The 27,360-nt window shown below is 41.2% G+C and overlaps 2 protein-coding genes across 5 annotated transcripts; both read right to left on the minus strand.

Annotated features, from left to right (window-relative positions):
* Positions 1–5,280: 5,280 nt before the first annotated feature.
* On the minus strand, positions 5,281–19,807 carry ppp1r12b (protein phosphatase 1, regulatory subunit 12B). 4 transcript variants are annotated; one of them, XM_019868501.1, is made up of 8 exons: positions 17,995–19,807; positions 15,518–15,534; positions 15,004–15,130; positions 14,747–14,851; positions 12,258–12,308; positions 12,089–12,139; positions 8,390–8,618; positions 5,281–6,941 (listed from the first exon to the last, which is right to left on the minus strand). In XM_019868501.1, exons 1-7 carry the CDS (start codon positions 18,094–18,096, stop codon positions 8,484–8,486), a joined length of 588 nt encoding a protein of 195 aa, XP_019724060.1. In that variant the 5' UTR covers positions 18,097–19,807; the 3' UTR covers positions 5,281–6,941; positions 8,390–8,483. The 4 variants fall into 4 exon arrangements, with proteins under 4 accessions (XP_019724060.1, XP_019724063.1, XP_019724062.1 ...); XM_019868504.1 differs by lacking the exon at positions 8,390–8,618 and adding an exon at positions 11,017–11,073 and having other exon boundaries at positions 17,995–18,904; XM_019868503.1 differs by lacking the exon at positions 8,390–8,618 and adding an exon at positions 11,017–11,076 and having other exon boundaries at positions 17,995–18,900.
* Positions 19,808–23,896: 4,089 nt separating this feature from the next.
* On the minus strand, positions 23,897–26,538 carry LOC109514944 (protein phosphatase 1 regulatory subunit 12C-like). Its single transcript, XM_019868413.1, has 5 exons — positions 26,455–26,538; positions 24,724–24,820; positions 24,515–24,646; positions 24,298–24,394; positions 23,897–24,220 (listed from the first exon to the last, which is right to left on the minus strand). Exons 1-5 carry the CDS (start codon positions 26,472–26,474, stop codon positions 24,087–24,089), a joined length of 480 nt encoding a protein of 159 aa, XP_019723972.1. The 5' UTR covers positions 26,475–26,538; the 3' UTR covers positions 23,897–24,086.
* Positions 26,539–27,360: the final 822 nt, after the last annotated feature.

Genomic DNA, 27,360 nt, shown 5'->3' on the forward strand with positions numbered 1-27,360 from the left:
CCCCCCCCACCCCAATTCCCTGCCTCTCCTCTCTACCATCTTTCAAAAGATCCATAGATACAGTACATGATGCCAAATAGAGCTTAAAAAAACCCATCATGTGATATGAAATCATGCCACTGAAAAAAAGACGACAAGTTAGAGGATGGACAGATGCTCTGTTGATTTTCTTTAGATCTATTTTTGTATTGGGATTGTGGTTCTGTTACTGAAAGTACAGCGTCAACTATGATGAACAGGTAGAGCGCTAAATGGGAATCGAGCAAGCAGGGGGATAAAACACCCATTCGTCATCTATATCATACCTTTCCCTTTAGCGACACAGTCTGCTTATGATAGTGCTTAATAATAAAAATGCTTTATACTGCCATATGATAGAGGAATAACACAAGCAGGTCCATTCCTTGGGTGTATTGTGCACCACGCTCCACACCTGCCACTTATCTTACTCGGCCATTCTTTTCGGTTCACGTACATTCCTAGAGTTGGGTAGCAAGTAGTGTTAGGCACATATCCAGTTACCCACGGACACACTGCCTTTTCGATTAGTTCACCTTTCACCCATCATCTCAGGAATACTGAGAGGAGACTCCACGCCTTTTTTTCTACACGGGTTGTTATGATCAAAGCGCGGTGAGAGAGAAACCACTTGATCGCATTTCAGGAAGGCGGTTCTCCATGCAGATGGGTAGATGGATCTTCAGTTTCAAAGATGAGGGGAAATGTGTGTTTTTATGTGTCTTTGACTGTGATTGCAAAATATCATTTCAAGGGACTATCAGAGTGGCAACAATGACCAAGACTTGACTGCTCCCACCAACGACATGACATTTACATGGTGTCGGTTGTCACTGCCTGCCGTCCACCATCTCCCGTCCCAACGGCACCGTATCTCACTCATTCAGTGCTACTGCCATAAGTCATGGACTCCACATAAGGGTTTCACCGCTGTACCGTCCTACAGTCATAAAGGAGACAAGCCTTCCAAGTATCAAAATAAGCAATTTTCAACTACCAGGGACGCCTTCCGCTTAGTGTTGTTGTTCTCTTCATTTTGATTCATGCCATTACTTTATTTAAAACACCTTAATTCCTCAAGCACTTTAACTCCAAATGTTTCAATGTTGAGAGGGAAGAAATTTCATCTGTGCTGTACAGCACATTTGACAATAAAGTTGTATTCAATTCAATTCAATTCAATAAACATTGTTCAAAGCCAGAGCTTTAATGGTTACTTTTAGGAAGAATTATTCATGGGATAATCGGTGGAAGTGATTGTGTGTATTTTATGCCGCAGATTTGTGTGTCTTTTAATTGTTTGGGTGTAACTTGTCTCGGATGGCAAAGATAATGGCTGGTGCAGGGCACTGATTCATGTGTGTTTCATGCACAGTGTACCAAGCAGCTGAATTTAATTGCACTAACTGCGAATCTTTCTGTTCGGTAGTACGCTGTTCTTTAGTCTGATTTTTTTTTTTTTTTCCCGAGGGGATGAAATGTTTTTGATTGATTGATTCCTGGTTCTGTCTTCGGTTCACTGTATTTTAAATAGCTCAAGTTTCTGAATTGCAAAGACTTCATTTCATGAGCACAATTGGACAACTATAACTGCACCAGTACTAACAACGAAAACTACCAGTTGACTGTGCTTCGTCAATATGAATCAAATGCATTTTGGAAGCGATAATCATTTTTCTTTATTGCCACCAATTATTAAGAATTCTTCATCATTTTTGTGTTGACAACACTAAAGAAAAGGTGACATGGAAGCAATCAAGCAACCCGTTGGTGTAATTTTGCCTATATACATAGTTCATCCATGTTGAAACTGCATGTTTATACAAAATACTGTACATAAGAGCATGTTTTAGAGACGGAGCAAAAATATCTCGTGTACTTAAATGGGTGTCATTTGTCATTTTATTAACACACCAAAAGTGGTTTAAAAAAAAAAAGATGCACTGTATATTTTCTAAATGAAACAAATGAATATTTATTTTCCATGAGGGTCATCGGAGAGAATGCCATCCAGATGTTAGCGTAATACTACTAATTACTAGGATCCTTTCCACGCCTGAAATTCTTAAGCAAGTGTGTCGTCCAGTACTGTGCGTGAGTTCATGTAGGATGAAAATATACTGTAGCCGCATGCTTGCTATCTAACTCCTTGTGGTCCGAGTACTATAATTTGCTTTTATTTTTTTTTAAAACATGCTTACCATACGTCTTGGTTCAGAGCTTATATGAAAGCTACTTTGGCTTTACTTTGAATCTTGTTTAACTTTAGTTTTATTTTCATTTTTTTGTTTGTTTGCTTTGTTTTGTTTTTAAATGTATGGAACAAGGGTATTAACCAAGTCTTCAAGCCTAAAATTTCCAAAAATATCCTGACTATTACAATAAAGAGCAAAAATAATAGCTGTATTATAATGTTTGTGCCAATGGTGATCCAGAATAAAGTAATGTCTGGATTATTTCTTCCAGCGGGGCCAAAATAATGAACAAGCCTATTCCACTGAACACAAATGACTTGGAGTTCCCTGTCCCCCCTTTCCTTGCTTTTCATTTATTCTTTGTATTCAATGACCTTCTCGGCTATGTGTCTTCAACTGTGTTTATTATACAATATATGTAGAGAAGTTGAATGATAAAACTAAAGCCATAAAACTCAAGCACTAACTCTTTAGAGCTCAGCTGCATAGAGTTGGTCCTGACATTCGGTTTGGAGCTCTTTGTTCATTAAGAGGGCAATATCTTAGACAAATGTGTGCATCCACAACACTTTCTTAGGGCAGATGTATGTTTTATTTATTCATTGACAGTAGCCTATCTTTTAACAATGGTAGGCTGAGTGTATTATTTATCACCGTCATGTCACACCATTCTTCATAACCCTTCCAAAATGATGTACAGAGGGCATTAAGTGTAATGTCTCAACTCAACTGGGGTTGCCTGCTTTTTAGCTTAGCATAGTTTTGATGAAAATGACTAACAAAATGGTTTCAAACCCATTTTTACAAAACCAAGAACAACTTGTTACAGCAAACATTTTAATGCTTGCTTGCTTGATTATAAAAATGTAAACTAAACAGCTAGCAATGCTGTTTCTAGCTGGATGCACTTAGCTAATTGAGCTTAATTTTTACAAAATAATAATAATAAAGTGTTGTCATATTTACTAGCTAGAGAGGTTCAAGTTGCTGAGCATAGCTTTACAGACCATGCTGTAAAATACTTTCACCAGAACCATAGTCATGGCTCCATTGTTTGGAGCAAGGCTAAGCTAATAATACAGTCGTAGGAAAGGTTACCTCCTCCCAGTTTTAGCTCATGCTGCTATCGTAGACAGAAATATAACCCTTTGCAGGAGGTTAGCTTAGTGTAAAAACTGTTAATGTTTCCAAAATTATAAACACGAGCAAAAGGAATTTTGCTTAACTTGGCCAAGAATTAGCTTTTACTGCTACGCTGATGATCTGAGTAGAAAATATTTCAGTGTTTTGGAAAGACGGCCAGTCCCTTGCTGCGACCGACTGCATTTGTTGCCTGATTTCGCAGGGCCAGACTTGTTTACACAGCAATATGTGAGACGACAAAGCAAAAGTAACTGCAGAAACAAGCACACAGATGAGATTTTCAGTCTCTGCTATTGTCACAATCGATGAGGCTCGATTGCGGTACAGAAAGGATTGTGTATTTGTTTGGAACTGAAGTAACAACCCTCCGCAGCAGCCATGGTGCAACACTCGCGTCATTCTTTAATATTCATTCCTAAATGTGCATCTGTATTCAAATGTTGCTCGCTATCTTTGGTTGTAACACGCTACGTGCGCAACTGTTTTAGATATTTTAATTCTGGGATTTAAAAAGGGAAAACATTCATCAATTTCAAACACACACATTCAACTGTCATCACTCGCTTTTTTCATTCGCGCTATTCTTGAGCAAAATGTGCAATCACTTATTTTCCTTCTGTGACGTATTCTTCAGATGTAGAATGTGTGCATTTGTCTACCTGAATGTTACCTTTATATTTGTGTCCTTGTCCTGTTCCTGTGTAAATCATCAATCATTCTTCTCAAGAAGTTGGCGCCTGGAGTTCTTCCCCAAATTCTGCTTTTACTGTGCGTAAAGAATGCTGGCCTCCATGTTTACAACATGGACATAGTGAATACTGCCAAATTCCTGTACCTGACCCCTTTTTGAACGCTTGCATCTCTCATTCAAGATGTTTTCCTTTTTCTTTCTCTTCGTCATTCTCTTTGAAAGCAATGGATCGGAGGACTGTCAGGTTGTGTCCTCTAGTTGTGTTCCTTCGTGTCTTGTGTCGTGGTGCGCGTGTTCATGTCAGTACTTGTGCCTACTGTGGATCGCATGCTTTAGCCCTTGACTGGACACAAACATTGCTCACAAACTCCTCTTGACCCTTATGTGGACAAATGTCGGGGATCCTTATAACATTATCAAGGGAGCCAAATAACTTATTACAAGTTTATCATATGTGTTACCAGTTCTGTAAAAAACAAAAATAAAATAGGAAATAAAGAACTTTTAAGTACAATGATGTTTTGTGTCCAATATGTGGTGTAGTTGTGTTAAGAGAGAACAACGCATGCCAGTCTTTTACAATTTCTCAAATGAGACCCCCAAAATGGAAGGGGGGTACCAGTATGTGTGCTAATAACTTATTGCATTATACTCGAGATGATCCACAGAGAACGCTACACATAACGACGCTTCCACTGACAGTACCGAGACTGAAATTGTGAGAGGCAGCATGACGGTAGCGGGCATCGAGGCTGCCAGAAGAGGAAAGAAGTAGAGGAAGCTGGAGAAAAGCTTGCCGGTTACCTTATCCGGGAATAAGATTGCAGTTGCAAGCTCTTTTCCTTTTCATGACTTCGAAGGCATGTTTTACACTTTACACAACCAGTTCCTCCTCCATTGGTGTAATCCAGCAACAACGCCAGCTTCCGGTTACTTCCTAATTGGCCGTGTCACGTCACAATGAGAGTCTGTTGCTTGGCCGAACTCAGTGTTGACCGCTCACATAAGGTTTTGTGATTGGAAATGTTGAAGAGGTTTAGCGATTTTTCATCCCTGATCATCGGTGGAGCAACTCACCCCACACCAGGTTAATTGTTCAAGATAATCTTAGAGATATCAATAATCAGACCTTTGCTGACATTGAAAAGAGGTACGGGGAAATGCTCTGATTTGCTCAGATTTTTGGTATGCTTTGGTAGCAGACTGCTAAAATTCAATAACACAAACAGCTCGTTTGTTTCACTACAACTTTTTAATGAGCAGTGTGGATACACCAAAGTGTGCATACTAATCATTTAATACATTTAAATCGAAAATACTGCATTCTCTCTGACAGCGTGATACAATACGCTGATGTAAACTTTTATGACTCATGGTTTAACCTTAGCATTAGTTCATGGGCTGTTTATAGTCAGTCTCTGCTGTGGATGATATATTTATATCCTTAATACAGTAGCCTTAATAAAAGTTTCATTTAAATATTCTCTGTCAACATGCTTTTGATGACCCCAAAAAAGCATCAAAAGAACTGTGAGTAAGGCTTCCAAAATATTTGCAGTTGTTGGCTTTATAGCAAGATTTTGACTGATGCTGACAAAATCGCTAATGAACCGATGACGGATTACATTTCTAACAGATGACAGTATGCCTGTTTTAATTTCGGCACACCGCTGTTGTGGTAACTGCAATGCAAAACGAGCAGACTTTAATCTGAGCCCAGTATAAGATAATGTTGCTAAGAATGGAAGAAGAAATGCTGAGGGCAACTGCGTATTCACAATCAAACTGCGTAGCAACACCTTTGGCATACATAATGACAACTGCAAGTGGTTCTCCAAAGTGTCCCATAGCATTTCATATCAATATGTCAGCTGTGAAGGATATAAATATGCCTTGTCTTGTTGATTTCTGTTTTTCCTCTGACAGAGTAACTGGTGTATGCCTTTGAAATGAAAACCAAGCGATCAAAAGAAATACATAAATAAATAAATACATAAAATATCTTTCAGCCCTCTGCGTAGCAATTTGGCTCTGCTGAGGAAGCAGCAAACTGCCAAATGTGAGACATATTGAAAGTGCTGAAAATAGAATGCAGAAGACTTGAGCCTCGCTCTTACCTCTAACTATAGCCAAATCAATGCCGATACTTTGATTGATGTGTTAGCATTCTTTATCCGTGCAGTGGCATGCCTTTCTTAAATGCATCAGTCTGGACAGGAAAGAGTGGAAAGTATGCCAATTGTTTTGTTTCTTTGGTTTTTTGTTTTTTTCATCTCATTGGGTTTAAAACCATTTTGCCTGTTAACATAAACACCTTGAACAATCAGAAAAGTCCCAATTGAACCTTTAATAGATTTTTTTTGCTATGTATTTATTATTTTTGCTGTATTTGTGTTTCTAAGTGCATGTTTCTGTGTGCCACTGCAAGAAGAGCAATCATTGAATCTCAGCACTCACAAATTGTATTCATTCTGCTATGACCATTCTGGGGTGGTAACTAGCACTAAGGACTCCATTCGTTTTTCTTAAATAAGACAACATACAGTATTCTGTACACAATGTTCTGTATGCAAACTGGGGCAACAATTATGATGTTATATGGTGAGGTCTTCATGCAGTCATTATTATTAAATATCTATCACGCTGCATGCATGGTCCCTAAAAATTATAAGGGGTGGTCGTTATTATACAAGTCACTCCATTAATATTAACACTGCCCAACAGGAGGCACTTGATTGCGGGAATCAAGAGCTCTCATAAAGGGGTTGAACATCTGCAAACAAGGAGCTTTAGGTTGTGACATCCTTTTATTTAGACAGTTTGCTGATGACTCGAATGAGAGCGCCGTTCTCATCCTTTAGCCTCTGGTTGTCCATCTTGAGCTCTGTCAAGACCTGGGAAAGTGGATGCAAGCATTGAAATCACAGTTGCATGGAGAGTGAAAAAAAATCACACCAATTGTGGAATGCAAAGCGGCTGATGGTGAAGTCACACAGCTCAGCGGCACCAAAACAACCTCATTTTCCACAACCAATTTCCAGTGACGTTGAAAGCCAAACGACATGGACATGCTTCATGGTACGCAATCATGCAGTGAGGAGGAACTTGTAAGAAGAAGGTCAAAGAGAGAAACAAGAAGACATCTTAAAAATCTAGGTCGCGTCCCTCACAAGAGGTCAATGACTAAAAATAAACAGCCTTTGTCAAAGTGTTTCCTCTCCACTTTCTGCTCTACGGGAGACGTCACTGAAACCAATGACATAGCAAAGAGACATGTAAATAACATTTCACGCCTTCAATGTCCAGCCAAATTTCACACATGGGCCATTCAATTGGGTGAAACCCCACTGTTAGCAATTGCTGTTGTCAAAAATTTTGCAGTAGCAATGAATGAATGCAATGTATCTGGGGCTATGGGAGGCAGGGCTGAGATAAGTATCAAGATATAAAAAATGGGCGGATGGATGAGCTTTGCACCCATTTTGTCACAATGTGGAACTACTCTCTTATTGCCATTTGTTTTCATTTATGTAACTCATATGATAAATCAAGCCATTTATTATCGGGGAAGTCAGTTGAAAATGTTTCTTGAGGATAACATGCTGTATGCGTCCGGACTAGTCTAAACACGATATTCTGATTAATATTGAGTTTGTGGAATATGAATTAAGCAGAGAAGTCAACCTGTTTCTGTCAATCTTAGGGGGTGGCCATTTTGCCTTGTTTTGTCAATTGTTGAAGTAAACACACGAGAGACAGGTGGCGCGGCGCGATATTTCACGTTCGGTCTGGACTGAGCAGTAGGCACTGTGATGTCATTTTTAGTTGACAACAAGTGTCAGGACAATGCAAACTGCCCCCACCCACCTCCCGTCAGAAATAAAAACGGGCAGATTTTTCTGCTTAATTCATACTGTACAAATGCAGTATTAGAAAGAATACCGTCATTTATTATTGTCACTTGACTTGCCCTTTAAGTGACAGATCCTCACTTTCTCACATTGTTTCTTATGAAGACTCATGATGATAACGTAGTAAACTGATCCAACATCGCCTCGGATTGTCATGCAGACAAACATCTTCACAGTGACGCTACGCTAGAATCCACTTTGTGATTGATCAATAACTTTCGAGAGCATGTGATGCCACATATATGAATGTAAGAAAATATGATCAGGATTCAAAATGCGAATGTTTGCGGTAGTAGTGCGTGTGTTTTGTGTGATCGAGACAGGGGGTTAAACAAAGTCAAAGGGTGCACTGAAAAATGCAGGGCGAGGAGGGAGAATGCAGGGAGAGGGTGGGGGGGGGGGGGGGGAATGGTGAGCGGTGCACAACCTGCCTGAGAGGAACATGGAAGAGGATGAGGGGCCTGTGGAGGCTCCAAAAGGAGTGTTATGTTGCTAAGGAAGGGGATGAGAGGAAGACGGGTGAGTTCAGAGGTCCTCTGTCTCCGGTATGGAGGCCGTTTCAGAGAGGCGGGTGAGGGCGCGCAGCAAAGCTCTGTTCTCGGCCAGGAGGCGCTCGTTGACGCTCCGCAAGGCCTGCGCCTGAGCAAGAGCAGGGAAAGCCTGCACAGAGGAGGAGAAAGATACAGAGGAGCAAGGACAGAGAAAGCGTGCAAGGAAGAGGATGGCTGTGCAATCAAACGCTCAACAAAGAACAGCCCTGAGGGACGCAAAATCAAACCTTCAGATGAAGTTGGGGAGAAAAACTAACAAAAGCAAAGCGACTCATGAAGGGGGCTCAAGAAAGTGGATGGTTGCATGCGAAAGGTGAATGTGAATTTAAAATAATGCGAACAATCATACCCTAATCCTATTCATTTTAACATTCAAATTGGCTCTGATTACAGTTAAAGCCTGACTGTTTGGTATCATTCAAACAGATATAAACAACCCTCTCTTGATTTTACTAATTGAGGCAACCCGCAAAGTTGTTCCAGAGATTTGAGGCAATTCCTGACAGTATTTCACTCCACATACACCCACATAGGGTAATGCGTGTGCACAGTCACATATAACACACACAAGACACGCCTGCAGACACAAATGCGACTGAGAATAAGGAAGAAGGAGCACATCTAACTGCTTTTTCCAACCCTGAATTACATAAGCGATTTAAAGCAATGCCCTTGTTTCATATAAAACAGGTCATGCGTACAATGTTGACTCTCTGAAGAAATCCTCTTGGCTGGGTGGGGGAGAGGGTGGAGGGTTAGAAAAGGTAGTGTGATGAGAATTCTTGATGCTCCGTGTCATTATAATTTGAAGATTAATCCAGACACGTATATGCAGTAAACGTGATCTTGTGCATTCAATTGCATCTCAACTGTAAGGTCCAGAAGTATTGGAGCAGAAGATTTCCAGCCGTCATCTTACTGTGGTAGAGGGGTTTGTGTGCCCCAATGATCCTAGCAGCTAAGTTGTCTGGGGCTTTATGTCCCTGTAGGGTCACCCATGTCAAACAGATCCTAGGTGAGGTTACAAGACAAAGCACGGCTCATCGACTCTGATGATGAACGAAAACATTGGACAGCGTTTCCCCTTGCCCGGACGTGGGTCACCGGGGCTGGAGTTCCCCATCTCTGCTCTACTGGCATGAAATCAGGCCACTGAAGAATATTCCGTTTTTTTTTTGCCTTTGAAAAGTCTTGACTTGCTTTTTTTCCCCAGTTTTTTTTTTGCCTTTGAAAAGTCTTGACTTGCTTTTCTCTAACTTGCAGTAACCACTAAAGTGGATGCTAGCAGGATTCTTTCCCTGAAAAAAAAAACAAACTTCACAACATCAAGAGAAGCTTGCAATACTATGGAGACGGGTAAAGTGTCATTGTCAAAATTTCCAGTCACGATGTGCCTTCATAAATATAATTACTGTACAAAGGCTTTACACCAAGGTGCTAAGACATCGGATGTTCCGGAATCAGTTTCTTTGGACAAGGTGAAACCAAGGTGAAGTTGTACTAGAGTCCTCATTCTGGCAGAGAAATGTATGGAAAACGAATAAATATCATGTGTCAAGTCTGTCCTTAGGCATGAGCATAGATGGCAGCTCTGCGATTGAATCCCTGCTGCTCATTGAGGCCTGTGAATATTCTCATTCATGCAGGTTATTTCAATCTCAGGGCACTGAATCACAACTGATGTTTTGATTCAAGCGAGTTTCATCAGTTCATGCGCATAGGCTACATAGGACGGCACTAGACAATGTGTGGTTCAAGGCTTTCCTCCGTTCCCATTCAGCTGAATGCTAGAAAGTCATAGGATGACATGTCACAGTGCCGATGACTAATGACAGTAAACAGGGCTCAACAGGAAATGCTACTCAAGACTTTATAGGCAAATATTTTGACTATTCTTCAGTGGCGCAATTCAAGGTCAAAACAGCATACTTTCTCACTCCCGGAAGAAAAAGTGGAGCAAGAGCCAGAAACGAGCTACCACTGGAAGTGGCTTTTGTGAAGGCCTTGACCTATAGCATATTAAGGGAGGACACTCATGAAGAACCTCACGAAATTTGTGTCCATGGGCTCAAATTCAGGCATCACCATCCAAGTATTGAAAATGCCGATTATATCATAAAATGGCAGTAATTGCTACAGTAAACGATACATGTCGTGTTTTTATTCAACCCCTTCAAATAAAACTCAAAGACTACACTTTAATCACAATGAATAACTTACTTGTACATCTGGTGCGGCCTAAAAGAAAGATCGTTAAAACACATCCATTATCCGAATACTTAGCCAATTGTAAATTTCAAAATGAGGTGTAAGCTTTTTGATGCTCATAATGTAAAGAACTGACTGGGAGGTCAAAGGCTGTGCAAGAGTGGTGAGGTTTGTGACCAAAATATCGAGCTGGATTGTGTCAACACGTGAAAACATGCCCCAGTCTTTGACAGAAGACATTCACATCAGGTGACAGGCAGGTGTCGCTCTGCAACTCCGGTGTCATGGAGACCACTCACCATTCCCACCCCCTCCCCTCAGGGCTGGTACCCACAGCGGAACCGCGCTGGGGGGTCCTGCTGAGGGAACCATGACAACATGGATGTCAAACATCTGATGCTAGCCTGCTCCTGATCTTCATCTGTCATTATTAGGTCTCCGTTCATCATTTGGTTTGAAAAATCACCACCGGGATTTTGCAATACAGTAAAATCGAAATTGGGATGAGACTGCTAACACTGATTTAGTGCATGTTGAATCCCTGTTGTAGCAAAGGGCGTAAAAAATGTCGGTAAAAAGACTCAGTGCTTGAAAGGCCTGCCGATTGTGTTTGAGTTTGACCTTTGCATTGTACAGTATAAGGATGCATCAGCGTTTTCTTGCAACATTTGTATCACCCTGCAGAAACTGCACAGGCGTACAATCTGCTGCACTGTGTCTCTTTGTAAAATGGAACACTGTGTGCGGAGCAGGAATGTCTCACAAAAGCAGGTCTTTTGACATTAGACCGGGTTTGGTATTCAACTGGAACTAGGTCACAACATTCAACCCCATCAGTGGGATAAGCAGAGCTGGGGAGGCGCAGCGCAGACTCCTCAGCCTGACAGGAAGTGACCCAGCAGAGCAATGTGGCTAATGAGCCCGAAGCTTTAACCTTCTCTCTCCTTGACTCCAATCCCACCTGGCTAACTGTGTGCATCTCATTTGTGTGTCTAACACTTCAAGCGTCTGATTTAGCTGGCACAAGATAGACACAAGCTCTTCCCGTGCTTGTGTGAGCGTTCACCCACATTTCAAAATCATGCATGTTAGGTTAGTTCAAAAATTTTCCATAGGTGTGAATGTGAGAATGACTAATTGTTTGCCTATCGATGCCCTGCAATTGAGTGGCGACCGGTCCAAGGTATCGCCCACCTCTCTCTCGCTCAAGTCAAGATAAGCTCCAGCTCATACGAGACCCTTATGAGGAACAGGTGCTTGAGAAAATGAAAGGATGGAAAGTGTACACCTCTCAGGTCTCATTATATCAGTTGACCAGACACCACAAGCTGTGATGCAAAATACGCTCCAGATTTGCGTAGACTGACTGACCTTCATTTCGTCTTCCATGCCTGAGACTCTTTTTTCAAGGGCCCGTTTTTCCTGCAAATAAAAAATCAATAAGGTTTCATCTGGATTGTATAAAGTAACAACCAACCTCCCTCAGAGCAGCAAACAAGCGTGGTGAAATAAGATATATGATTGCGCCGCAAAGATTTACCTTTTTCTCAGATTCAAGCAGAGTCGATTTCTCTGCTATCCTGTCTTGCCTCTACAAATAAGAGGGTTACTTCATTATGACATAATGAATAAGAATGTTGAAAGAAATGCATATGCCATACATGAAATTCTGTGTGTGCCGCAATGGTTAACACAGTGGTGTCAAAAATATGGACTCGGGGCCGTTTGCGTTCCGCCATCCAATTTTTATTGGCCTGTGGCATTTACTAAGATTAATAATTGACTCGTGTTGTTTGCCCGCATTGACCCACTTCTTTTCTACACTGGGTAAGAGAAAAACGACATTCTCATCCCTCATTTCTTTTTTCCGGAAAACATTGTGTTCTTTTCGCACTGGGTTATTTTTTAAAAGTGTGTGTGTGTGTGTGTGTGTGTGTGTGTGTGTGTGTGTGTGTGTGTGTGTGTGTGTATACGTGTGTTTAAAGCGTGGGTATTGAAGCCTTTCATTGTCATGACTTATACTATTCCTGCTACTACTATTATGCGAACTAATAATAATTAGGGATAAGTATTACATTATTGAGTACTCATGATACCGATACCAAATAATAGTAGCATTAGTACCTTGAAAACATAACACAATGGCAGATAATTTGAAAGAAATGCAATGGCAAGAACTGAATGGCATTTTCTATTTGTTCATAAAATACGTATTTTGTACAGAACACACAAAATCTGCATTTAAAATAAATAAATAAATAAATAAATAAAATATCCAGTGGCCAGAAAAGGTCCCAATCAAAATATGTGGCTATTTAACTTTTTTCAAGGAATACAGTGGTTTAATTATTTGTTGAATTGAAAACAACAGTCCTGCAAATAACATTAAGGAATACCCTGTACCGACATTTCACCAGAGTTTTGGCAATACAAGGTTAGCACCATTTAATTCAACTGTGGTGTCTTAGTCTGAACACTAAGTGGCACCCATGTAATGACGTACGAAGAAGAAATCTAATGTCACGTCTTAGCACTCTCCTGAGCTGGAAATAACTTCAATTTCCTTGGTGTGAAAATAAGTGCGACTGGTTGTTCGTCCTGGTTGGCAACCAGTTCAGACCCAGCGCGCCCCCGACCCTCATGATGAGAAACGGATCAGATGAGAAACGGATCAGATAATAGATGGATGGATGGAAGGATGGGGGTGGGGGGTATATTAGCCTTATTGTTGAGAATTACAATATGGACCAAACCCAAATATCCGGTACCGCTCCGATTTCAAAATATTTCAACTGCTTCAAACAACAACGCCTATGCAGGAAAAGTGGTCAAGATTGCATGACTGTCCGTGTCTTATGTTATGTGTTGTTATAAATTTCGTTATTTTACGTTAACTGTTCTGTCAAGCGCTTTGTTACAGCTGCAGCTATTGTGAAAGCGCTATGTAAACAAGATGTATTTGCAGCAATCGATGGCTTCCACCTGCACTGATTGGAAGCTAGATGCTACTGCTATTGTGACAAAATGCTTGTTACAAAAGCACACGCCTGTCAACTGCCGTTATATGAGAACACAGTAGCAGCCCAGATCAGCAACTCTGGTGGCAGGCAACGTTCCCTAAAAGGCAATGCCTGTGAGTTGAAAATGAATCCTAACTTTCCCACATCTCGGCGGCACGAGCGTCATAGCTATCGAATGTTCAGATCCACGATAATAACAGTAAAACTACACGGTTCTCAGAATGCATTGCATGGTGCAATACATTTAATAAATTAAGTTATTAATTCATTTTCATAAATGTATGTTTCTCTCACTTTTGTTTGATTATATGTTACACTGTTTTCATTTTGGGAAACACGCCATGACTCTAGGTTGTGTGTGAAACAGTGACATCGAGATCAATTCCTACAAGGCATTAATAGAAATCTTCAGCATCGGACATCTAGTCTTTGGTTCCTGGTTGTAAAACGGCCACAAGAGGGCAGCTGATATTGACCGCTGTTCCTGAATACGCATATCTTGAAATAAGGCGAGGTATGGGCCCCATTCCGATACCTGCAAATAATAATGATAACTATTATTATTAATCAATTGGTTTTATGTTTTATATAGAGCATATGTAGTTTTTTTTAGATGAGCAAAAATGGACAGATCGAAAAAAGATGAATTCTGTTACAGCATCAAACCTTTCTACTCCCTGTCAAGGTCATTTTAAGAGATTGCTCTGGTCTTTTTTTTTTTTTTTTTTGGTAGATAGTCTCCTGCTGATCAATACATCGCCGGATGTTCTATTCTAGTGGGTTACTGCGCTGCGGACCACCTCAAAATCCTGAAGAAATTGCTTTATCGCCTAGCTATTTTTAAAAAAGATATATGAAAAAAAGATATGAAAAGAATTCATAATTGTCAAGCAAATCTTACGTACATTGACAGATTGGCTTTTGTGTGTTCAATAAACATGAAGAATGTCAAAGTAGTCCTTTCCTCCTTACATTTTTCTGCATGTGGCCAAGTGATTAAGTCACTTACTTGAGCCACTTTTTCCAGCTGGGAACGAATGTTGACGAGTTCTTGTTTGCTGTCCTGCAACCTGGACTTGAGACGCTCATTCTCCTGTAGTGCCTCGGCGTACATCTAATAAAGAGAAAACATCATAAAACATGATATGAAATATAATTGCAAATGTTATTTAAAATCAAATGTGTCTTTTTTCACATTGTAGGAAAATCTCGCATCAAGTACGACGACTTTGAGAGCCTAGAAAATGACTTTATACTGAGTTTCACCTTCTTATAGTCTTTGCTTGTGGTGTCTTGCTCCGGTTTGTTCAGAGAAGCTAGCCTGTTCTCCCTGCGAGTGTAGGAGCTGGTTCTGCTCAGTCTGTCAGGGACGTTCTCCCCACTAGAGTCGAATCTGCACACAGGACGCAGTATGCAGCAGATCACATTCACGCAATGCTACTTCAGGAGCTGGTTCTTGATAGTGCAAGCGCCTTTCGGCGCTAATTAAAAATGGAAGCCACATTCCGGAACATGAGGTAGCGGAACTGAATCATTTCAGTCATTCATTTAGCAGAATTACAGTTCTAATTACAGACTGCCATGGAAAGAGCTATAATTAAACATCTATTAAAGTAGCGCTGTGTGTATTATGAAACATTAAAGACGGTAATCAAATTTAAAAAAGTGTTACTGCCATGCATTTCTGGGGCTCAAATCTTGAAGTATTTTGGTGCGTGTGTTATGAAGGGTTAACCTTTATAGTTGTGTAACTGGAAGAAAAAAAAAGCGAAATATTTACCTTGACAGCCTGTCATGCTGAAAAACAAAGAAGAAACCAGTCAATCGGGGATCATTAAGAACACTGGAAACAATTAAGTGTGGTTAGAGCCAGATGTTCAGTATCTCTTCGTCTACGTTAGATAAAGAGGAAATCATTTCCGTTCTGTGAATAACCGCCAGGTAAATAATAAAAGAGTGCACAGCATCCTTGAGGGAATTCAAGACCGTTACAGTTCACAAAGGTCAAGCTTTGCTGGTGTAGCCAGTTAATCTCTCACTTTCTTCCAGTTGCATAAAGATAACATCATATGAGAGATTGTAGAAATATCCTGGAAAAGCTTTTGCCGCTGCCGCAAACATTGCTGCCTTGTGTGTTTCCATGAATTAATTTCCTTTTCACTAAAGAATTTAAGGGCTGCCTGTAGTGACGGCTGTTTTGTGAAAGTTCACATATTCAAAAATGTGTCAAGAGTAGTGATGTTATGACTCTCTGCCGCCCAACCAAAAAGCTTGGAAACCTGCCTGACATTTACTAGCTGCAGTGAAGCCCCGCTGTTCCCAGTTTCTGCTACAGACGTATACATTTCACACTACTGATTCAAACACCTCTGTTCACAATGAAAGCTAATGAGCAGACGTAGGTGGTGTTGAAAGCATCGTTCGTCTCTGCAGGGGCGAAATCAATGTTCCCTGCCAAAGAGCCAACATTTATTCCCGTTTGAGGATACAGTGTGTGATGTCGCGCGTCAAAGGAGCGATTCGTTAGCATGTGTTTACACGACTGAGGCGGCGCTGCGTGTCCTTATGTGGTCATGTGTTTGAAGAGAGCTGACCAAACACAGGCCTCCACCCCTCCACACGCACTAAATCTTTTCATGTCCGACAAAAGAAAGCCATTGACGTGATTCAGAGCATGCTTCCAAAATATTTTTCAAGTGTACATGCCTTTTATTCATTCAGAAGAACGTGTCGCAATATCCAATATGGTCAATTTGCTCTTAAAGCCACAAAGTTCCCTTGACACTCATCAATGATAAATATAAATTGTCACTTAATCAATGTGAGCGAGAACGAGTGAACGTTTGTTTAGATGTGCTCTGGTGAGTAACCCGCCTTTCGCCTGCAGTCAGCTGGGAGAGGCTCCAGGTCACCCGCGAGTGCGCGACCCTAGTGAGGAGACGCATGAGAGAAAATGGATGGATGGATGGACAGATTCACAGTACAACACCAGAAAGTGTTACGTGTGTAGCATATCAACAACGCAGACAGTTGCACAATCTGTTAGATGAGGAAAAAAGAATGATCAGCTTTGACGGACACTGTCCTGAATGTTTATGGTGCAATTTTTTCTGTGCATCTGTGCTCTCAGCTGATTCTTTGTCTCACTCAACCCAAACATTTGCCATCACCTTGGTAACAACACACACACACACACGCACGCGCACGCACGCGCACACACACACACACACACACACACACACACACACACACACACACACACACACACACACAATCTCACAAGTTGCCCAATAGTATGAAAGCACTGTCAACAGCACATGACATCATCATTGGGGGGACTCTTCACTTTTTTCCCTCTACTTTTTGTCACAACGTTCAACTTTCTTAAATTGTTCAAGTCGACAGTCGGAAAATGTTTGTCGGGTGCACACAAACACTCTGACCTCCCCCCATGCCCCCTACAGATATAAACCCATCTTTCTTGTGGAAATGGACAAAATTATGCTAATTATCATGACTTTTGTAGACTTCATTCTTCTCATATTGCACCAATCAGTGCATCGCATTCTCTCTCCCATGCATCATTGAAATTGAATGGCCAAGTTTCACAAGGCTTGAGGGACTTGGGACGTTATCTACAATAACAGCCTGTAGTAGCGCAATGACTTTGCAGGAGCAAAGAAACGTGATGGTGTTTGATGCCTCTGTCTCTTTAACAGTCGCACCGATGCACCGACATAAACACAGTAGCCCACTGAGAATAGTCCACTTAGAGAAGGGAACATAACAGGAAATTGCAGAAGGAAAGTTTTCTTTTCCACAGACTGAATTCAGCAAAGGTGACTCTTTAACAAACTAATTTGATGCTTCATGAGGGGGCCATTCCATAGCAGTGTGAGTAAATCAGAAAATATATGTATTGTGACAGCACAATTATTAAAAAAAAAATAAAAAGCAATGCTTTTAGTACTCCAACTAGGATTCCACTCAAGTCACAAATCCTTTGCAGAGAATTTGAGCTTTCAGGTGTTATGTAGATTTAGCCTGAATCATTCCTCAAAAGCCTCATCAAGTGCATTAATCTATCATTAATGCTTTGAGGATAACAAACGCTTTGTTTGGCTTTACCAAGCAGATGGACGATTGAATTTGAAGAGACAAAGTTAATTTGCTGACACCTCATGCAGGTTGAAGAAGGAAGTGGTGAGAGCACGGTTGAGGACAGAAAAGTATTTTATCAGGAGGGAAGGTTCTTACTCGGAAGCTTTTGTCTGTAGGGGATGGAGACGATGGCGGTGAGTCGGTGACTGACCTCCTGGTACGAGTCAGGTCTTTGCTGCGGGGGAAGTAGGATGACATCTCCCTTCTACAGCTTCTCTCGCCTCCAGATAACAGATGCAAAGATTCCCTCAAGCACCAGAGCCCATGCTGGCACTCCAGGGAATCCGGAGTGAAAACAGGTGGGAGAGCTATGGCCCAGTTTGGCGAGACTTTCTGCTCCTTTTCTTCTTCCAAGCCTCAGTAGTCACTTAATAGTTAGATAAAAATGCAAATTTTCGGCAAGGCCTTGACACAATCTCTCGGTTTGTTAAACAGATGCCCGTGACATGTAAAAAGGCCCAAAAGAAAGCAGCAAAAAGTTCCTGTGCTGTCTCTTCCTGTGGGTCCCTCAAAGTTATACTCTCTCTTCATCAGCAGCTCCCTCTCTCTCCCGCCTCCTTCTTCTTTCGCGGCCCACTCGCCCTCCCAGCCCTTCTCTCCCCTTTGCTTCTCCCCCCAAGCTTTCTGTGGCATCTTGCCAGAGGCTCTGAACAGGGACACACCACTGAGGCCTAAAATTGGCCATTTAAGCGCGGGACTGCACAGAGGAGGCGGAGCACTGGCGAAGAGTCTGGCGTTTTCATCTAGGAACGCCAAGGAGGTCACCTAAGGAGATGTCAGCAGCCGCCAGGTGACAAGCCTCTTGAGTCTACCTGGCAGGTGATGCAAAGCAAGTATCGAGTCAAGCTTGACTTTTTATTTGTCGCACCCTGTGCATTCAATTTTGCAAGAAAATGTTTTTGCAAGCATGGAACTCTATTATGAAGTCGATATAGGAACTAAGTTTTGCAAAATATGGGCACTTTTTCAAACTGTGTTTCATTTACTGTAACTGTTAGAGGCCAGATGGTTTGATGAGCTCTGTCCTCTCACATTGCAACAATATTTCTCTTGCTGCTTGATTTATACAAAGCAATGTAACAGTTTACTTCAAAGAATATTTTTCCTTTTAAGTAGACAAACAACTCAAAGACAAACCTTACGCAATATCTACATTTGCGAATAAGATCCAGTGAAAGGAGTGGGGGGGAAATGAACGAATGAGCTTCACAATGGTATAGCTCCGTGTTGACTGACACTTGCGGCTGTATCAATTCTTTAGAAATTGAGAAATATGTTGATGATTGTGGTTGTTCTTTACTGTGGTGAAGAACTTTACTGAATCACACAGAGAGGTATTTGGTTACCTTACTTACCTTCAGGAGACAAAGTACAACCACTTTATTTTCATTATCATTATTAAAGAAATTGACAGTGCCAATCCAAATGAACCTTTGCTGGCTTTGTAAAAGCATCATGTTTTGTAAAACTTTTAGGTATCATTATCATACATGCAGGAGCACAGTATATACTGGCATCATATAAAGTACTGTATACACGGTATAGTACGTGGCCATAAGCAATGTCATATCATAATTTGCAGTTTCAAAGAAAAAAATGTTCCACCAAAATGACAATGGAGGAAAAGCCCTAAATGTCAAAGTATTCCATTTAACACACACTGACACACACATGCTCACGGAGTTTGCAATAGCTTGGAATATTGCTGTCTTCCATATATAGTGAGGTTTGCATGGTGATGTCCTTTTTCACTGTTCAGTGCAAACAGATTAGCTGGAAAGATAAGCAGGCTTGGAGAGTAACGGAATACATGTACCGGCATTACGTATTCAGGATATAAAAGCTAATATAACTGTAATCCATTACCGTTACAGAAAAAAAAATGTAATCAGATGAAAGGTACGTTTATTAAAAATGTAGATTATTTTGGAGCATTATATTTTTAAATGTGGGGGAGGGAGACACCACAGTGAGTCCTCACCCGCTCTGAAACAAGTTGGCCAAACAAGTTTTCCCAGGGTTAAGTGGATAACTAGTCAGAAAATAGCTTAATGGACCAGCATTGCTCCTCCCACCTAAGGTTTTTGTTGGCCAACAATTAAATGAGACAGGTCACGAGATACGTCTTAAAGCACTTATGTTCAAAGGTGACCAGAATGTTGACTGCTTTGTATCATATTCACTGGAGGACAAAAACACAAAAACAGAATTACTTACGGCACTGATGTCAAACTCAAGGCCCGGGGGCCGCATCTGACCCCGCCACATAATGTTCTATGGAACGAAAGCAAATCAGGTGCATCAGTTTCTATGATTGTTGCTAAAATATGTGCCGAAATTTCAAATTCTCACATGTAATAAATAATAACATTGTGATATTGCCAGCATTTATTTTTCTTTTGGTACGACAGGGTTTCTCCCAGTGCTTGATAAACCTGGTGGACCATCATGCTTTTCTTGCTACGTGTGCCCAATTTGGGCGAAAAAGAATCATAGGTTGTCTATGTACAAGCAGCCGACGTCTCCTTCCATTATCCTCACGAGGCTCCTCGAACATTAGGCGGGAGAACACCCCGAACTGGTTCCCAGTTAATCGCAGGGCACACATACACAAGCAACAACTATTCACACTCACAAGCACACCGAGGGGCAACATAGAATGTCCATTTAACCTACCATGCATGCGTTTTGGAATGTGGAAGGAAACCAGAATACCCGGAGAAAACCCACACAGGCAAGGGGAGGACAAACTCCACACTGGAGGGCCGGAACCCAGATTCGAACACTGACCTCTGTACTGTGACGCAGATTTGCTAACCGGCCGATTGCCCCTAAAGTTTCCCGGACTCTTGGAGGCTTATTTATTATAAACATTGAAGCATGGGGTTAAAATTTTCACGAGTGCACACATCACTGGCTGGGTTCCATTCACTGAGATCCACAGCACACAGGTCACCAGGGCCGACGATCAAAGTCCCGCCTCGGGTAAAGTGACTTTGTTTGTATTTTAGTACTTGAAAATGTCTTCATTTGAAAATGACCTTTAACACTAAAATGTTCCACCAAAAATGTTAAAAATATGAGTGCGAGCATGGATGTGTGCAATGTCTATTGTTGAAAGGTCACTGCTAAGTGACTCTTTGCTTGTCGTGTCCTCATACAAACAGACGTAAAACAAGATGCTCCTTATTGCCTTCTTCTTTGTACCTTGTTTCCCCTGGCATGATGATCAATGTTACATGGTCTCTGGTGATGGCAAAAAAGAAAGAACTAAAAAAGACATGTCTTCTGCCTGTCAGATGGTTCACTGATTAGGCCACGTCTGAACAGTGCCAAATCGGATTTGTGCACTTGCTAAAAACTGACAGTCAGCCCTTAAAATCAGATTTGAGGAGGAATCTGATCTGAATCAGATATGCCAATGGTCTGAACGTGGCCAAAAACTGTCTGAGAAAACTTTTGCAATCTTATATTGTACAAACCCGGACAAAAACATTTACAGTGTTGTCGAGCATGCACAAGACTTCGCCAAAGAGATATCAGGCTAGCCCTGCCCCCGCAACTTGTCAGTAAATGTTGACTATTTCCCGTCACAGATCACCCACAACTGTATTACTTATAAGCGTTATATTAGCAATATCATCAGATAAACTTGTCACTGGGAAAATTATAAAATAATAAGAACTTCTTTTTTTTCATGGTTGACTTCACGTATCATAGTCATTGTATCGAAATTACCAACTTGTGTCTGCGTGCGCGTATGGAATGCAATAGCGCACAGAGGCAATAAAATCTGGAGCGCACGTGACTATTTTCAGTACGCATGTGCACTTGTGTACCACTTATGTGTACTCTTGATCATAATACAAGCAGGATCAAGTCTCAGTAAGAAGAAATCTATCTAGCTATCTGTCTATCTATCCATGCATGCAGCACAAGCGGTTAGCATGGCTGCCTCACAGTTTTCGTTCTTTATATTTGAATTGCAGGTGCTTGGGCTTCCTCCTGAATTCCAAAAGCATGCATATTAAACAACCATAGGACAGAAAAGACCAGACAAATATGAAAAACATGTCGTATTTTGTTGTTGTTGTGGCCTTTTTTCACAAAGTTGGTATTTGAGTAATCCAACGGTAATTAAAAGTAATCAAGTTTCATTACTTTAATATTATGGTACTTGGATTATGTTACATATATTTTAAACCGGTCACTGGTAAGTGCATCAGAATACATTTTTAAAGTAACCTCAGCAATCCTGAAGATAAGAAATGACAATTCCAAATGGTGGAGGAAACAAGAAAGATTGTTTAGTTCTCCACAAGCGTCATTGTATAAAGTCTGGACGTATATAACTCGTGTCTGATTTTCCAAATCTGAATAACAGCAATGGCATTCGTTGTGTATACAGAGAGTGAAGTACACTGGCAGTGATGCAGACTATTAAAGGTTGCAGCTGGAGTGTCCAACGCTTCCCCCACCCACAACATGTACACATACTCACATCCCTTTTCTACATAGTTTGAACTTTCCTTCTCATGTTTTCCAACTTGTGGAGCCACAGATATTTTAGTAGCAATGGAGTCATATGCATGTTGTACACGATCTCATAAGATCATCTCCAGCCTGATACAAGAGCTGTCCAAACATTCTGACAGCTCCAAGGTGGCGAGATCACAGAACTGAATCCATCTGCACCTGTCCTCCTCTTTGTTACTGAAAAGCTATGTGGAAAATCTGTTGGGGTCATAGCGGGGTCAAACAGCGCTAGGCACTAGTGACAGGCAGCCGGCCATGCTACTGTTAAAGCCTGGCAGTGATTATCACAGCCAGATATAGTTCTGTTAGTAATGCTGAGAGACTCTCACGTTACCACCGCCTGATTTCTGTTTCTGATGCCACCACGGAGAGCAGCTGATCCTCTGACCCGAGGTCAGCGTCCGGGGGAAAAAAAAAAAGGCTTTTCTGACATACTGCAAAGGGCATTCGTAATATGCTGTTTGACACAGTGCTGCTCGATCCATCCCTCGCTGCAGCAAGTGGGACGAATCAGCACCAGCGTTCAGAGTCAAAGTTCACCCACATAACACGGTATCAGCTAAGAAGGTAAAAGCAGGGAGGCAATCCCTCCAATTCGAAAGCTCGGACTACACAGAGAGTGCCTGCGTTTTGCCCAATATGGTATGGAATGCTGAGACACTTTAGCCATGTGATGTGAAGAAGCAAAGCCACTTAGAGGGAGGGGAGCTGGGTCCTCTGTGAGATGGTAAGCGGCACAACTACGGTTGCAGCGCATCTTCAAATGTTGCGTCAGCGACGAGAGCTTAGTCGCTTTGAAGCGCAGATGCCTTTCGGCTGACGGTTCCTCCGTCAGCCGAACCGTAATAAAAACGGACTCATCCTGAGGTGCGAGAACGTACTTGGTGGAATCATATTGTTTGTGGCTGACAAGTAGATCTCGGTTTTACATCTTCCATTACAACTTAAGTACGCCATAAAACAATTTTCTTCCCAGGGGCCTCCAAACTATCAGCTGGCATGGCGATGAATCTGTGTTCTTTTCAGTTGGGCTTGGTGAGCAAAAATCCTGTGACACTCTCTAGTGGTAGTAGTGAGAACGACATGAAAACCCTTTATACTTTCTTGCATCATTTATGCACTGCATTTGGGGGGGAGAGGGGGGACAGATCAATTCAGTTTTTTTGTTTTTTTCTGGGGGGGGAGATTTGGGGGCGCTTTTGGGGTCATCATCATTGCTTACGTTAACCTTTCTTTGTTCTATATGATGTTGTGATACAGTGCTCATCAGCCTGCATGGTGTTCTGCACTCGATTGTTACCATGCTGGTTGTCATTGGAATTGGATTTACTTTACATTAGACCAATTTTCTACAAGAGCCAAAACAGGCTAGTTTTAAACGCAACATTTTATTTTATTTTGTTTTATTTATTTATTTTTGCGGAATGTCGTCAAACCTTTAGCAGGATGTTTTTTTTTTAAATTGACAGCTACAAGTGTGAGTTTTATTGGAGCAAATGTCAGCCATTCAGGTCCCTTGTCAAAGCTCTTCTCAGGGATTATTGCTCTTTGTCGAAGCAGGCACCCGATTTATTTTGGGTAATATATGAATTGGAATGATTTATACTATCGGGTCAATGCAGATAACGGTGCGTGACTTTTTCAATTGATCATCATACCTCTGCGACGGTGCCATCTGATTTATCACATCCATCCAATCCATGTCTTCTGCTCCTCTGTTTTGCAAATGTAAGCTGTTCGTCTTCAAGAGGGTTCTGATTTTCATCTCTCCACCTTCTTCCACCCACTGCACATGCAAAGTTTCATTGAGTGTAAATGAACTTTGCCTCTTTTTTGATGATCAAATCGAATAAGAAACGTGACCTCTGATTGAGTTTATCCCTGTAATGGTGGACGCAGGCCAGCAGCAGGCTTCTGTGAACTCAGCAACACTTTGTAACTTGGGTCCGATGGTCCCCCGCTGTACATTCACAAAACACAAATTTTGAATGGCAACACACAAATCACTGAAAACAAATCTTGAATTTAGAAATGAATCTCATGAAGCTGACAGCATGAAATGTTTTATATTCTCACCAACCTCATCTCTGTTGCTCCATCTTGGACTGATTTTGGTTTCTTTTGCTCCATCCTCCACTTTCCCATCAAGTAGAAACTCCTCTGAGCTTTTGTTGATGTTCTGAGCCGCTTTCAAGTCCGTCAGAGTTACACCCTGCGTAGCATTCACTTAACTTCATGAATCAAACACACCAGTGATCTTTTGGCTTGTGTACTTCATCATGAAATTACCTGCGTTGACCTGCGGGTCTGTCTGGCATGACGAGATTTGGCCCTCCTCTGAGACTCTGCTTCTTCATCCCTGATGGGTGACAGATAAAGTCTGGAACTAGAACAGCCAGCCAGACAGATAAGTTTTTTTTAAAACAACATGCAATTTACCTGTTATGCAACAAATAGTACATAATTATACTAGCCTGCAATTTTGACAGTTAACCACCAGTACTGTTGATGTACTTACACTTAATGAACTTAATGAATTTTACAAATCTACAAAATAGAAAATGAATCACGCTATCATTAAATAAGAAAATCTTTGACAAACTACAACAAAAAGGTAGATATCTACAGGCTTTAATCAGAAAGTAGACACAATATGACCTGAAAAGGTACTTGTTTTTATAACCACTGAAAGTCCAAATTCAAAGCACCAGTTAACTATAGACGTAAAGACAAAATGGCTATGTTTTAAAATCATATCCTGGAATCAACATTGGCTCATAATTTGTTCTGAACAAGAACGGTAACGATAATGTCATTGAAAACAGGAGCAGTAACTTTGTACAGTAACTTATAGAAAAAAAAAAGCAACATGATGACCATCAAAAGAAAAAAAAATGAGCAAAACAAAACTACAAATAAACAACACAGGTGATATCTTCCCTGCTTGCAAATGTTCAAAAAAGAAGTAGGAGGAAGTATAAACTTATCGAGTCCTACCCCTGTATATTAATTTCATTATTAGTATTTCACGGTCTTTATGAATATTCATCTTTATCTTTACATTATATATATATATATATAGAGAGAGAGAGAGAGAGAGAGAGAGAGAGAGAGAGAGAGAGAGAGAGAGAGAGAGAGAGAGAGAGAGAGAGAGAGAGAAATCGTGCGGTTTTGCACCACGACCAGATTTAAATGCCAAGAAATAAAAGCTGAAATACAAACTGCATCTGTTGATGCCAAACACAAATGTTTTCAGTCTACAGGACAAATGAAGGGGTTTACCTCATTGTTTGAGCGCCTTTCGGAATGTGCATATTTTACTGGGATTATGAAGGAAATAGGAATATTAATGAGGCCTTCAAAACATTATTTGTGGCGCCACAGAGAAAAACAGCTGAGTAAACAGCGTTATGGGAGAGTATTAGATTCCTCCCAGTGCTCCTGTGCTTGCTTTTAAGTGCCTGTCGAATCCTGAGAATCGACAAGCTGGTCAGCAGCGCACTCTGCTGAATCAACAGTGCAAAGCTTGAGTAGAGATGGACTGACGTGACTGTGCACATTCAGAGGAAGGCTAAAGCCTGAAATGCTGGAGAGCGCGCTGCTTCAGAGTCATCAGCTGTTCAGATGCAGTCAAGAGTTCACATTAAATTCTATCATTGGAATTAAAACAAAAAGGTGTCACATTACACTAAAAACCTCACTTGTGCTACAATTCCAAATGTAGTCGACATCTGTAACTGCTGGGACTAAAGGGTTCGTGCTGAAATGATTTTTAGGAAAAAAGATGATCATCAGTGCGACGGGGCAATATCATCTCACTTCCTGTCGTAAAAGCTTCACATGGCATCAGTTTTACAGGCCTTCAGCACCTGCACAAGCATACAAAGTGGAACTAGAGCGATGTAAAAATGACATTAAAAATAAAACCAAACAAACAAACAAACAAACAAAAGAAACTAAAACACTGCATATTTAAAAATAAGAATCAAGGGAAGAAATAATTTCCCCCATGAAACGTACCTGGGCACCAAAGCGTGCATATTTCGAGCAGGAGGTCAGAAATTGAAGCAATGCAGCAGCGTTGAAAGGGAGAGGCTGAGAGAGAGAGAGTGAGAGAGAGAGAAAGAGAGAGAGAGAGAGAGAGAGAGAGAGATGGACGGAAACAGGATAGAGTGCATGGAGGGGAAAGGAAGGGCATGGGGAGGGGTAACATGCAGAAATCAATCACCTCTGACTTTTTGGTTGCCAAAGCCTGAGTCAGATACACACCGGGGAAGATAGCATATTCCAACAAGTAACCCAAATTGTATTTGACCAAATAAATGGTTGTATTTCTACAACCGGCTCACGGCTCACATATGATATAAATGGATTAGTGTTAATTTACTCTGACATTTTAATGCTGTCATTCGCTGAATATTATCTGCATGCCAGCTCAAGTAAGTCGTTTTTGTACTGCATGATTGCGCTACTGCTCTACAGCTCCTTAGTGTAATTTGAACTAATAAGCAGTAAAGATAGATTTGCAATTAGATTAACGGAATTTAGATACACTTTTTCAACATGACATTGAAATCTGTGCGTCTCCGCAGCGCTCTTTCACCATGTTGATTCTTCACTCTTTCAAATGATGACGATTTTGGTGTCCGCATGTTCTAAAGCTAATGTATTTTATAATCAAATGTGGGCATTATCGTGGTCTAGTGGTGGGCACATGTGCTTCACAGTTGAGAGGTGTGGAGTTTGTGCTAGGCCTCTTCAAATTCAGGGCCAAATTCGCGAAAGGATTTCTTGGCTTTTGCATGGCGCTAAGCGGTCGATCGCGTCTCATTCCCAAGCTCGTGCAGATGGTGGAATGCTTCAAAACTGTGATGCCAAGCACTGGTTAGGGAAGGGTGGTCAAAGCGATTTTACTATAACTTCTGT

Source organism: Hippocampus comes, unplaced genomic scaffold, assembly GCF_001891065.2.
Source record: "Hippocampus comes isolate QL1 unplaced genomic scaffold, H_comes_QL1_v1.1 scaffold41, whole genome shotgun sequence".
Classification (NCBI taxonomy): domain Eukaryota; kingdom Metazoa; phylum Chordata; class Actinopteri; order Syngnathiformes; family Syngnathidae; genus Hippocampus; species Hippocampus comes.